Below are 12,018 nucleotides of genomic sequence, written 5' to 3' on the forward strand. Positions count from 1 at the left end.
CATTCATGAAAACTCCTTTCCTGCAGGGCTTGTTTCTTAGTTTATCCCTCAGCCTGGTGCTCTCTCTGTTCCTCACCTCCCAGAAGTACAGTTTATTTAATCTTATAAAAGAATGTCAAAAGCACTTTACTTACAGCTTCTCATTTAATTAGGGTGGTGCGTGTGTGCGCGTGTGTGTTTGTGTGTCCCCCCAGCATTAAATACAAAACTTATTTAAGATGACACTGTTGCCTACAAGCACCCTTCCCGGCCTCTTTCGAAACCGCGCCCAGGGAGAAGGTGGGGGAAGAGAAGGAATAGCCCATTTCTGGCGCCTTGGGAAGTACCTGTAAGGGATCCAGTCCGCCTGATGCTTTGAAGTCATCGCTCGGCTAAGGAGCTACCAACTGCGGCACGGAGAACCCCGGGGGCCGGAATGGCAGGGAAGGAAACGGCCGGCGATGCCCTGGTCGCGGCCCCGCACCGAGCAGGACAGCATCCTCTACCCGGCCTGCGAAGCAGAGCCACCGAAGCCGGCGGCAAGAACATGGGGAGGAGTTAACCAAGCAAGCCACCCTACAGCAGCCGCGGCGGCGGCGGCAGCGGCGGCATCTTCTCGGGAAAGGTTAGGCGGAGGCAAGGAGGGAGCAGGGAGTCAGGGACCCGCCCGGCCGCTGCCCCTTCGAGCTGCAACGGGGGCCGAGAAGCAACTTGCTCGGAAAGGGGGAGCGGCGGGGAAGCAAGAGAAGCGGGGAGAGAGAGAGCGAGAGAGAAGAGACGCGGTGGTGGCAGCGGCTACTCCTCCGCCCGCTTCTTTGCTTGCTGTGGTTCCCTTTCTTTAGCCGAGCCTCCGCCTATCCGAGCCCGCGCGTCCTTCCCGGGGGCCGAAGGGACGCCGTTGCCCCAGTAGCGGCGAGGAAAGGCCACTGCACCGGACCAGCTTGGGTCGGCCCCTCTTCTCACCCGCCGCCAATCGTCGCGCCCGCTGCTCTCTCTCTCTCTCTCTCTCTCTCTCTCTCTCCCCCCCCCCCCCAGCCCCGCCTCGCTCCGGCCGTCTGCGTGGCTTCAGGAAAGGTTGGCAAGGCAAGGCGCGCGCTCGGCCTCGCTCTTGCTGCCTTTGCGGGTGCCGGGCGAAGCGGAGGCCGCCTTGCGCGGGAAAGCTTTGGGAGGGAAGAAAGGGAAAGAAAGCTGGAAGGGAGAGAGGAGGGAGCGGCCGAGTCGGAATAGGTTGGATTGGAAACGGCGCGCGCGCGCGCGCTCAAGGACTCGGGAGCGCGCGGCACTGGATTTTTCTTTTTTCTTTTTTTTTCTTTTTTTAAAAAATTGCCTAGCAGACAAAATAATTTAAAGCTGCAGAAAATTCTTCTGGCCCGTCAGAATTCTCGCACAGCGGATTTATCTGGTCGTCTTTGAAGGTGGTCGGTAGTTTTGCTGCGCGGAGCAGTTTTTTGTTTCGTGTTTTTTTTTTTGTTTTTGGTTTTTTTTGTTTTTAAGGAAGGCGAAATCGTCACGAATAAAAGATTTGCAAAATCCGGAGTTTGTAATCGCTTGCATTTGGAACTAAAGGAAGCTGCACATGCTGTCTTTTAGGGCGCTACGGTTAATCGGCGGTCGGCAAAATTTGTAATTCGGCGAAATGCATTTTTAAGCGGACGGGGTTTCGTGCATTTACTAAATCCGGCAACGATCCACGTGAGGTTATTAGTATAATTGTGTATTGGGGAGTTTCGAGTGGAAGAGGTTTTAGTGCGGGGTAGGCTTTTTTTCCTCACTGCTGAGTTGAAGTCGTCTCTCCATCCATCCTTGAGCCAACAGACAACTATGTTGGCATCAAGTTTATTGTCTGTGTGGTGGTCCCTTAATCTGCCTCTGTTTCTAGGCTTTGCACTCACGACTTCTTTTCAAGGGAATGAGGGACAAAGCCAAACGGAGTTTATATGGTCCCGGGGGGGGGGGGGGGGGTTGTAGTATTTAAGCAACTCACTCACTCTGAACACCAGATGAAAGCAAAATAAATGGAGACTCAGAAGAAGAGCAGCGGACTAAAGCGCTGTTAAATAGCACTTAGTTGCCAGCTGCCTGCAATTACTGCAAGTTCGAATCTCACCAGGCTCAAGGTTGACTCGGCCTTCCATCCTTCCGAGGTAGGTAAAATGAGGACCTGGATTGTGGGGGCAATAAGCTGAGTTTGTATAAAAAGAACACTGCTTAGGGGGGCCCAAAAGCCCTACTAAGCAGGTATATACAAAAGTATGAAGGCTATTGCTTAACGCATTGTAAGCCGCCCTGAGTCTCCTGAGAAGGGCGGCATATAAATCGAACCAATAAAGAAGAAGAATGGGAAAATGTTGCCACAGTTTCTTTGTGCTGCAATTAGGTACAATTCCCCATTCTTGAATCACTGAATGGATATCCTTATGGGATAAGATGAAACAAAGAGAAAGGCAAACAACTGGGAATCATGAGAAAATTGCAAATGGAAATTAATTACTGTATATCTGGGGACACTCACAGACATCCACAGCAAATGAGGGTTGCAGCAAAATGACAGTGATGTCATGATGCAAAATTGCCCCTATTCATTTGTGTGTGTGGCATGCGTACCTTTGAATCAGTCTTGGCTCTTTGTGAAATGCTTGCAAAGTCTCTGCCATTTTCTTGCCAAGAGTTTGGAAGTGATTTGCTATTGCCTATTTTTTAGGGCTGAGAATGAGGGACTGGCCTAGATCAGTCAGCTACCTTCATGCCCGAAGTGGAACTAGAGCACACGATCTCCCAGTTTCTAGGCTGGTATCTTTTAATAATAAAATCAAGTTCACGTTCTTGGGAAAACATTGCTTTATCAAAACTCTACACAAAGAAGTTTTCTATGCTTATTTCATTCCAAAAAGTCCATTTATAAAGTGAGCATTTTATACTTTTATACATAAAAATAAGATGACTTTTTTGATTCTTTGAAAACTTGTTTTATAAAACATAAAACTAAATCCAAAAACATTAGAAAATTCCTAGAAATGTGGCACTCAGACAGATCAGCCATCAAGAAGTACATAGAGATAAACATACATACCATTCAAAAGAGACAATAAAAAAGGAAACAAGATCAAAAAGACCTCTTCACCAGCAATCAACATCTAGATAAGCAGAGATTAACATCAAGATTAATACCAGACCGATAATCAAGCAGTAAACAATACCCCAATCAAGTAACTACCAAATCAGACAGTCAAGCAGTAAACAACAGCCTAATCAAGGAACTACCAAGAAAAAAACAGCACTCCCAGCAACACTGAAGGGCAAGCCACGGTATATACAGAGAGAGCAAACCCCACCCTCTTCTAGCACTGATGATGTTACCTAGATGGATAATGAAATGTCTCCAAGAAAAAAACCAAGCTCAGAGAGCACCAAGAACTCTATGAGACATAACAAAAGCTAATTTGATATTGTTTTGGTGCATGGATAATTTGATACAGATGGGGTGTGGAAATTACAGAGAGAAATTGTCTAAATCAGTGGTTTCCAACCTTTCCAGCTTTGCGGAATGGCGGGGAGGAGAGGGGATGGTTCCATGTGAGCATCAGGCGAGCGTACGCACAGCTCAATCTGTGCAAGCTGCCTGCTCGCCCACCCCCAGTGGGCGCAAGTGGGGCTTCTGCAGCCGGGTTCTGAACAGTCCACAGCCTGATCGTGGGCCAGGGTTTCGGGACATCTGGTCTAAATTGTATATGAAGAAGGTTTTATAGGATCTTGGTGAGGACATGATAAAGTCCAACTGGATTTGCTATTATTTGGTATTTCACTTGCTAATACAAATGATGAATTTCACTTGATTCACTAGAGGGGACTAATGATTCCAGTATTGAATGCTGTGAACCATTGAATCCTTCCTATACATATTGCTAAATTAATTGCTAAGAATTAATAAAGACATAAAGAATTACTTGTAAAGAGAAAAATATTTCTCTTACACACTGAAATAATGTTAACTAGGAGACATGTGCACAAAGGTTGTTGCAGAAAGTCAGATTTGGTTAATTTGAAAGACTTTAAAAATAAAGTGGATGTTTTGGAAAAGATGCATGAGATTCTTATGAAGATTAGGATCAGCTGCTGAATATACACTTAAGTAACACTAGGAGATTTTGCTAGTATGGGGACTTTAGCTCTCATGAGGCCCAAACTATATACTAAGCCTACCCTCTTTTATAGATTACAGTCATATTTTAATAGAACATTCTTTGTGATTGAATACTAAGTAACACAGAAAAATACAAACTCTGCACTGCCTTGATTATTTTAACTTTGCCTCTTTAAGAGAAACATGTGAGTTATTTGGAGCCAGAGATTCACAGAATTTATTTCTGACAAACACTCAGAGATCAGTTTGCCCACCTTTGCCTTAAATGATATAAGGCTGAAATGCCATAAAGCTAGTTATAAAATCTGGTGGCTCAAGAGATTTTGAACTCCTAATTTCTGCCATTAACAATCAAGATTATGTTAGGAATTGTAACCTGAAATATATGAAGAACACCATATTATCCATCCCTGAAGTGCCTTCTCCCATATACAGCAACCCTGCAATTCCGTGGTTGTGTTTGTATAATACTCTTTTTCCCATGTTTCTCTCAATTCAGTCATCTGTATTTAAAAAACACACCAATTATAAGCAACCACGTGGATATTCTTTACATAACACATTAGGCTAAAATGTGGTTGATCACTGGACTTCTGGCTGGAGGATGGCAACCTAGCATGTCTCTGAGCAGAGACAATGACCATGGCAAAGACTGAAGAACTGATGAGTTGACCAATTCTATGGAACCTCTCCAGAGAAGGAGAATACAGGAGATTATTCACATATGCTCTGGACTACTGTTCTTCATGAGGAGACTGCATGTGGTCATTGCACAGTTGAGAGCCAACAGACAAATCAACCATCATGCTCTCAGTCACAGTGGAACTTTTTAAAGGACAGTGAAGTTTGCTAACCTCACTTAGTAATCACTTTCAGAAATTACTTATTTAAATATCTTAAGGATATTAGAGGTCTTCAGAACAAAAGATTTGTTTTTTGGTCAGGTGAATTTATCTTCATTCCTGAGCAAAATAAAAATTATAAGTTTAAGAATTTAAAGAATTGGAAATAAACTCAAAAAGCTAATAAGACTTTGATCTAAGAAAATTATAAATGAATTAAGAATCCCAACAAATCTGAACTAATAAGGAAAAGTTGAAGTCAAAATTAACTCAAGGTAACTACATGGACACAACCATCCATTTAATTGTCAACAGTACAGAAATGGTTTTCATTGTCTTAATACAGGATGCTTTTCAACTTTCAAGTCTAGTCTAAAGATCTGAATTTCCCTGGCACTGTTTTTCAAAAATGTTTATGAATGAAAATTTACAAAAATAAAACTAAAAAAAAAGTGAAGGACAAAACACATGAATGAGTTCCAAATTTATAAACAAATAGCTGAAATAGTATATAAAAATAAATCCTTGCATATGAAAACAAGAAATTTAGCGGTAAATATCTTTTGTGCTTCATTCAAAAGAACAACTATATTTTTTCCCATTAAAAAAAAAAAGAGGAATGACAGCAGTTATTCAAAAACAAAACTCAAGAAACCTAAATCACCAAATTGCAAAATATTACAAAATAAGGACCAGCAAATAAGACTGCCATGGAAATAAGCCTCCTTTGGACAGATCTTGTCCTTTTGAATTCTAGGGAACATCAACTTTTTTATTTGGCAAATGAAGACAAATATATGTGTCCCAGGATAATGTTGCAGGATCCAATCTGAGTTGGTTGCCGGGACCCAGAGGTATTTTCCTCCAAGCTTTCAGATTGATAGAGCCCTTCCTTAGGTATTTATTATTATTCTTAATTTGGCTTTGCTTTTATGTGGCCAGGTGTTCGGTTTTGTTTTTGTTTTTATGCAGTGCTACAGAAGTTGATGCTGCTGCTTTCCCCCAAAATAATTGTGTTTCTCGCCTGTCCACCCCCATTTTCCAGTCTGATCAACAGCCTGGAATTGCCAGGCAATTCCTCATCCAAGAAACAGCCCTACTTAGAAAAAGCAGCAATTAGCTAGCTGCTACTATATGCTGAAGCTATTAAGGTTTTATAAGCCAGCAAATTAAAATGATCCCACGTGCCCTGTTTTCTGTTATGTCTCATGTTAAGTACTTGCTTTATTCAGACCCTTGGGGACAATAAGCAAAAGCTAACATGAATCATCAACCATTCTGTTCATAGCCATCATGTAATAGGCATCCGGAATTTGAATCGTTTTCCTGCCTCAGGAATACATGCATATTTTGTCATATATTTCAATGCCAATCTGAAGCAAGAAGTTGTATGGCTCTTAATTCTATTGACAACTGAAACCATGCAGTTGTATACAGTCAGATCTCTCAAAAAATATAAATTTGGAGGACACCACTGCCAGGCATGTTCGAAGTCATATTCTTCTAATATGTAATACTGAAAGATGGAGAGGGAGGGCTAGCATATGGTATAAATATTTCTCTCAAGCAATTTATAAAAGGAAACAAATTAATAAGCTGGTTTCATTTAGAAGCCTTTTGAATAATCTGTTCATAATTTAAAGACTAAAAAATCAATAGGTCTTGAAGACACAAAGTGTAACCAATATTATGTTATTCTCTTTACAATTACTAAGAAATCACTGTTCACATTCTCCAATTTCCCCCTCTACTGACAGTATACTTATTTGGAGGAAAACAGCTATGTAAAATAAGCTCTTTCTTCCTTCTCTTTATAAAGCCTTCAATATCTGAACACAAGTGAGACTTAAGTCTCCTTCAATTCACATATTTCATATTTCTAAAAAGAAATCAGTATAGTTGAAATGTATTTCCGAGGTAATCAAGTCCTATTCCCAGTTTGATTCAAGTTACCTACATCATCTCCAAACGATGACCATCCAGCTTCTAGTGAAAAAGAATTAAGTTCACATGACAATCTGTTCCATTGCACTGCAGCTTTTAGACCTGCATTCATAGTCAGGGTAAAACTGTCTTTGTGTTAAAATGAAAACCTGGTGGCTACATGGACACAACAGGGACGCTGTCTTAGCAATCAAGACAAGGGATTTGCCCTTATCTTCTGAGATGTTTTGGCCTATAGCAAGGGCGTCAAACTGGCGGCCCATGGGCCGGATGCGTCACATGCAGGCCACACCCACCCCAGCTCCACAAATGGAAAAAACATCACATGATGGCAACATGACTCCATAAGTTTGACACCCATGGCCTACAGCCTTAGTGATCTCCCAGCTAAGTTGTAAACAGATGCAAGCTTGTTTAAGCATCTGATAATAAAACACCCCATACCTTTAGACCTTGCACTAAACACCCGTGTCTCTCAGACATTCCCTAACTTTCAAGGAACTAGATAAGAGAACCATATGATTTTTGTGTTGCTTTCTCAAATTTGTTTATCTGCTTTCTCTAAGGTGTGCTCTCTGCTGGCAAGTTTTTCCATTAGGCATAGGAAATTCTAGTATCCCTGAAAGGCGCTAACAAGGTTGGAGGTGAAGAAGGAAGTATGAGGTATGGAGAGATTCCTTTTTATGCTTCTCAGAAAGTGTGTGAGCCACCCACTCAATAAGAAAACCTGTCATCTTCCTCACATGACTTAAAGCATCTACAAAAGGAAGGAGGTCTTCAGTCAAAAAGTAGAAAAATAAAAGCTAGAGCACTGCAAGGGTTTTACTAAAGCATTGTTAGCAAAACCCATGTTGCAAAGTGAGATTTAATGCAGGAGGACCACTATGAATTGGATCTATCAGGTGGACCTCAGGAAATTGTGACTAAAGCCAGGATGTTCTGGGAAGGGAAAGTCAGGCTTCTTATTTCCTTTTTTTAAAAAAATCACTCTATTTTGAAATGCTACAGTTTGCAATGAAATGTCACCCTAAAAATGTCAGGAAGTCTAAATTCGCTGGTGCATTTATAGCAGTGGAAACATAGAATGCCCAGATACTGCTCCAAAGTCATGTTGAAGTTTTCAAGCAATTTGGTCTGATTTTCAGGACAGCACAGACCATCAAAGTAACATCACCATCAAATTAACAGTTCACTTTAGGTACCCTTCTAACCAGATTCTATCTGTATACCTCCTCTATCAGGTGAGAGAAGGTATGATATGAAGATTCCACACATACATTCATATGCATTTTAGCTTTCCATAGAATCATAGGACTGGAAGGAACTTCGGAGGTCTTCTAGTCCAACCTCCTGCTCAAGGCGGGAGCCTTATACCATCCCAGTTAAATGGTTGTCCAGTCTATTTTTGAAAACCTCCATGATGGATCAAGCACAACCCCAGGTGGCAAACTATTCCATTGATTAATTCACTAGCAGGAAATTTCTCCTAGTTTAGATCTCTCTTTAACAAGCTTCCACCCATTATGTCTTGTCCTGCCTTAGAGAATAAGCCAATCCCCTCTTCTGTCCTCAAGTAGTGGAAGACAGTTATCATGTCTCCCCAATTCTTCTTTTCAATAGGCTAGAGTCATATCTAGCTCCCTCAACTGTTCGACATATGATTTAGCCTCCAAAGCCTTTATCATCTTCCCCTTCTCAGAACCTTTCAAATTTTGACCCCGGTCTTGTATCTGAAGATCAACTAAACTGTCTGATTATTTTTAGCACATCCTGGCTTTGCATGCAGAATTGTGATGCCAAGTGTAAAGCAGCTTAGATTGCTGGTCTTCAAAGTTCCAAAACTACTCTGATTAGTAAGGATGGGATAGTCTTAACACTGCTGCAGGCTAAAAGCCAGGGCCCTTTTCATTAATAATCTGTTGAGTAATGTAGTTAGTACACTATGAAAAATTCTTCTTTGTGCTTTATGCACCTTTGATGGGTTTTTTTTTTTTTTTTTGTCTTCCTTTCTGGCTTATTTTCTAGCACTGACTTCTGTGTCCTTATATTTCAGGTCTGAAGCTTTAGCAACAAAGAAATGTGTTTTGAAGAATTGCATTTTGCTGTGTCATACATCATTTTAATAGCCTTCAGGATTTAAGAAATTTGCAGTGGATAGCTGTGAAGTTTTGGCACTTTAAAAAACAAATATTTATGGACTACCTGCTGTTCAACGGATACTGTCAGGTTGTTTTATTATTCCGTCAATAAGGGCTTTGTATAGCTATACTTTTTACTGCTTTCATTATTTTGGGTAGGGAGCGGGACCATTCTGACTAATCCTAGGTGATTTTGTATATTGTATGGGCTTCTTCTGGGTTCTGTCAGCCAAGCCACTTGATGGCACTTGATGGCCCAGTTGTGTTGCGGCAAAAGTTCTCGGAGTTGATCAAGGATACCAAAGAGAAAAAAATATATATAGGAAGGTAGTGGGGCTAACGGGCATGAATTGTTCCAAGACTTTAGAAGTTAAATACCTGAACCAGTTACAGAAAGTAGCTTTTGGTGGAGTCAGGTTGGTAAGAAATGAAACCCTGCCTCCTCTGTAGGGAACGGATAAACAATGACTCAAATCTAGCAAGATCAGGTAGCTTTGGGTTTTGTACTCATTGGATCTGGATAGTTTTCATCTCTAATGCCTAACACTACAACTGTTAACACAACTCTTACCACTACAACACTACAACATACTGTTTCCTAGTATGATTTGATTGCTTGCTTGTTTGTACCCTATGACTATCATTAAGTGTTGTACCTTATAATTCTTAACGAATGTATATTGTCTTTTTATGTACACTGAGAGCATATGCACCAAAGACAAATTCCTTGTGTGTCCAATCACACTTGGCCAATAAAGAATTCTATTCTATTCTATTCTATTCTATTCTATTCTATTCTATTCTATTCTATTCTATTCTATTCTATTCTATTCTATTCTATTCTATTCTATTCTATAACCACTACCACATTTCATTTTATTCATTTGTGCAAAGAAATTAAGTATGGCAATATTGAAAGCAAACACCAAGAGATGATATAAATATACCATCATATCAAAAAGTCACCTGTTTATATTATGTAATCATCTAATGGAAAACTTAATGTTATCAATCTACATTGACAATCAGCATATTGCCCCCAACAATTTGGGTCCTCATTTTACTGGTCTCAGAAGGCTAAGTCAGCCTTGAGCCGGTCAGGACTGAACTTGAGCCGGTCAAGATTCGAACTGCTGGCAGTCGGCAGAATTAGCCTGCAATACTGCATTCTAAGCACTGCACCACCATGGCTCATATGACTAGTTTATGTAAGGTAGTTACTAAAATGACAACAGCTACAAATAATGAAGAATTCCAGGATTTGGAGTCTTAAAGTTATCAAGTTTGAAAAACACTGCTCTAAGTGAAGCCAAAATATATCACACCGCCTATACCCATGATAGCGAACCTATGGCGCGCCTCCCATCAGCCAGCTGGTCTTTGGGTCTCTGCCGTGCATGCGCGGGGGTGGGATGCATGCAGGGGGGCTGCACATGCATGCATGGAGGGCCACGCTTGCATACAGGGAGCCGAGATGGGATGGGGGCGCATTGCATTTTGTGGGTTCAAGTGTGTGCACGCTTTGTGCACTTGGTCCAGAAAAGGTTAGCCATCACTGGCCTATACAATGGTCTTCAGCTGGGTAAGTACTTCATGTAATCTCTTTCCATGAGCTGAAATATCTGCAGAGGTTTTGAAACACCACTGATGTGCCATTATACTTCAGAATATTCCATGTAGCATTTTTTTTGTATGTGTAGCTATATTGGCTGAACAAAGCTGATATTTCACTTAGGTCTTTTATTATTTCCTAATATATTTGTGCAATCTCCTGTTGCTCTTGGCAATTGAGATTCCAAAATAATGAAGCTTCAGCCAGATACAAAACTTGTGAAATCAACATTTGCAGTTCCCAGTCTCCTCCTCAAAAGAAAAGTCTCTGCATTCTGGTGGCCTCCAAGTGAACTACAGGCAGTCCTCGACTTACAACAGTTCAACGGCATTGAAAAAAGTGACTTTTTCACACGTACAACTGTTGCAGCATCCCCACAGTCACATGATCAAAATTCAGATGTGTGGCAACTGACTCATATTTATGACCATTGCAGTCTCCTGGAATCATGTAAACACCATTTGCATGCAAAGCAAAGTCAGTGGGGATGCCAAATTCACTTAACAACCGTGTGACTAATTTAACAACTGTGGCAAGAAAGATTGTAAAACTCACTTAACAAATGTCTCACTTAGAAACAGAAATTTTGGGCTCAATTGTGGTCGTAAATTGAGGAATACCCGTAATGGAAAAGCAGTGGTGAAATCAAAAAAATCTACCTCTTGATCAGTTCCTCAAAAGAAATAAAAGGGCTTCTAAAGAAAAGATAGGCATGAAGCAAGACCATTAAAAACAAGGAAGATTATTGAATTACCCAATTAAATTTCCTTTTTTTTTCATCAGCTAAAAGGATTTTTCTTTTCAAAACTGATTCTCTCATTTTAGTCACATATAAAGTAGTGCTAAGGCCTGACTAAAAATAAATCCTTGTGACTGACTGATAAGCCAAATCCAATCTTAAATTCTATTTATTTTCCTTAATAGAAAAAGGCCAAAAATAAATTAAAAATTAAAATAGCAGTTGTTATTTGACCTCCAAAAGTTAAACTGCAAGGTAACAGCATAATGTATAAGACTGATGTTTCAAGAGACTAGTCTTTAAATCCATCCAGAGTGACTAACCAGGGCAACTAATTTTTTTATCCCAAGGAAAAATTATTTTTACATGCTTTTATGTCTTATACAACAAGATGCTATGCTCTTATTTTATACCGCTATAAGAAAAATAATCCAGAAGCACCATGTAGTGTGGATTTCAACTTTTGATCTAGGAAATAATAGATGTTTTCTAGCTATCATATTCCAATTGCACAACTTGGTGGTTAATTCATAATTGAAAATAACATAAAATTGTTACTTTTCTATGTCATTTTTTCAAGTCTACGCTCAAATTGGTGCCTTGTTGTCTGCTGAAGATGATGC

The 12,018-nt window shown here is 40.5% G+C and overlaps 1 protein-coding gene and 1 long non-coding RNA gene across 5 annotated transcripts in view; one reads left to right on the forward strand and one right to left on the reverse strand.

The window, feature by feature from the left end:
- Window positions 1-12,018, reverse strand: part of TUB (TUB bipartite transcription factor) — a 136,248-nt gene that overhangs the window by 77,950 nt on the left and 46,280 nt on the right. The window contains exon 1 of one of the 3 annotated variants that reach the window (XM_087879264.1): window positions 327-984. The exons of 1 other annotated variant lie outside the window; for it this stretch is intronic. In XM_087879264.1, the coding sequence (XP_087735390.1) occupies window positions 327-364 (38 nt within the window). In that variant the 5' untranslated portion in view covers window positions 365-984. Of the gene's footprint in view, window positions 1-326; window positions 985-12,018 lie in introns of those variants that run through there. One more of the 3 variants, XM_034417008.3, reaches the window with a different exon arrangement.
- Window positions 1,207-9,819, forward strand: LOC117665295 (uncharacterized). 2 transcript variants are annotated; one of them, XR_009621449.2, is made up of 4 exons: window positions 1,207-2,123; window positions 5,720-5,859; window positions 7,473-7,569; window positions 8,960-9,819. It is a non-coding gene; the product is annotated as an uncharacterized LOC117665295 (long non-coding RNA). The 2 variants fall into 2 exon arrangements; XR_004591302.3 differs by lacking the exon at window positions 1,207-2,123 and having other exon boundaries at window positions 2,298-5,859.

The sequence above is a fragment of the Pantherophis guttatus genome, chromosome 1, assembly GCF_059756535.1.
Source record: "Pantherophis guttatus breed Tessera chromosome 1, ASM5975653v1, whole genome shotgun sequence".
Taxonomy (NCBI): domain Eukaryota; kingdom Metazoa; phylum Chordata; class Lepidosauria; order Squamata; family Colubridae; genus Pantherophis; species Pantherophis guttatus.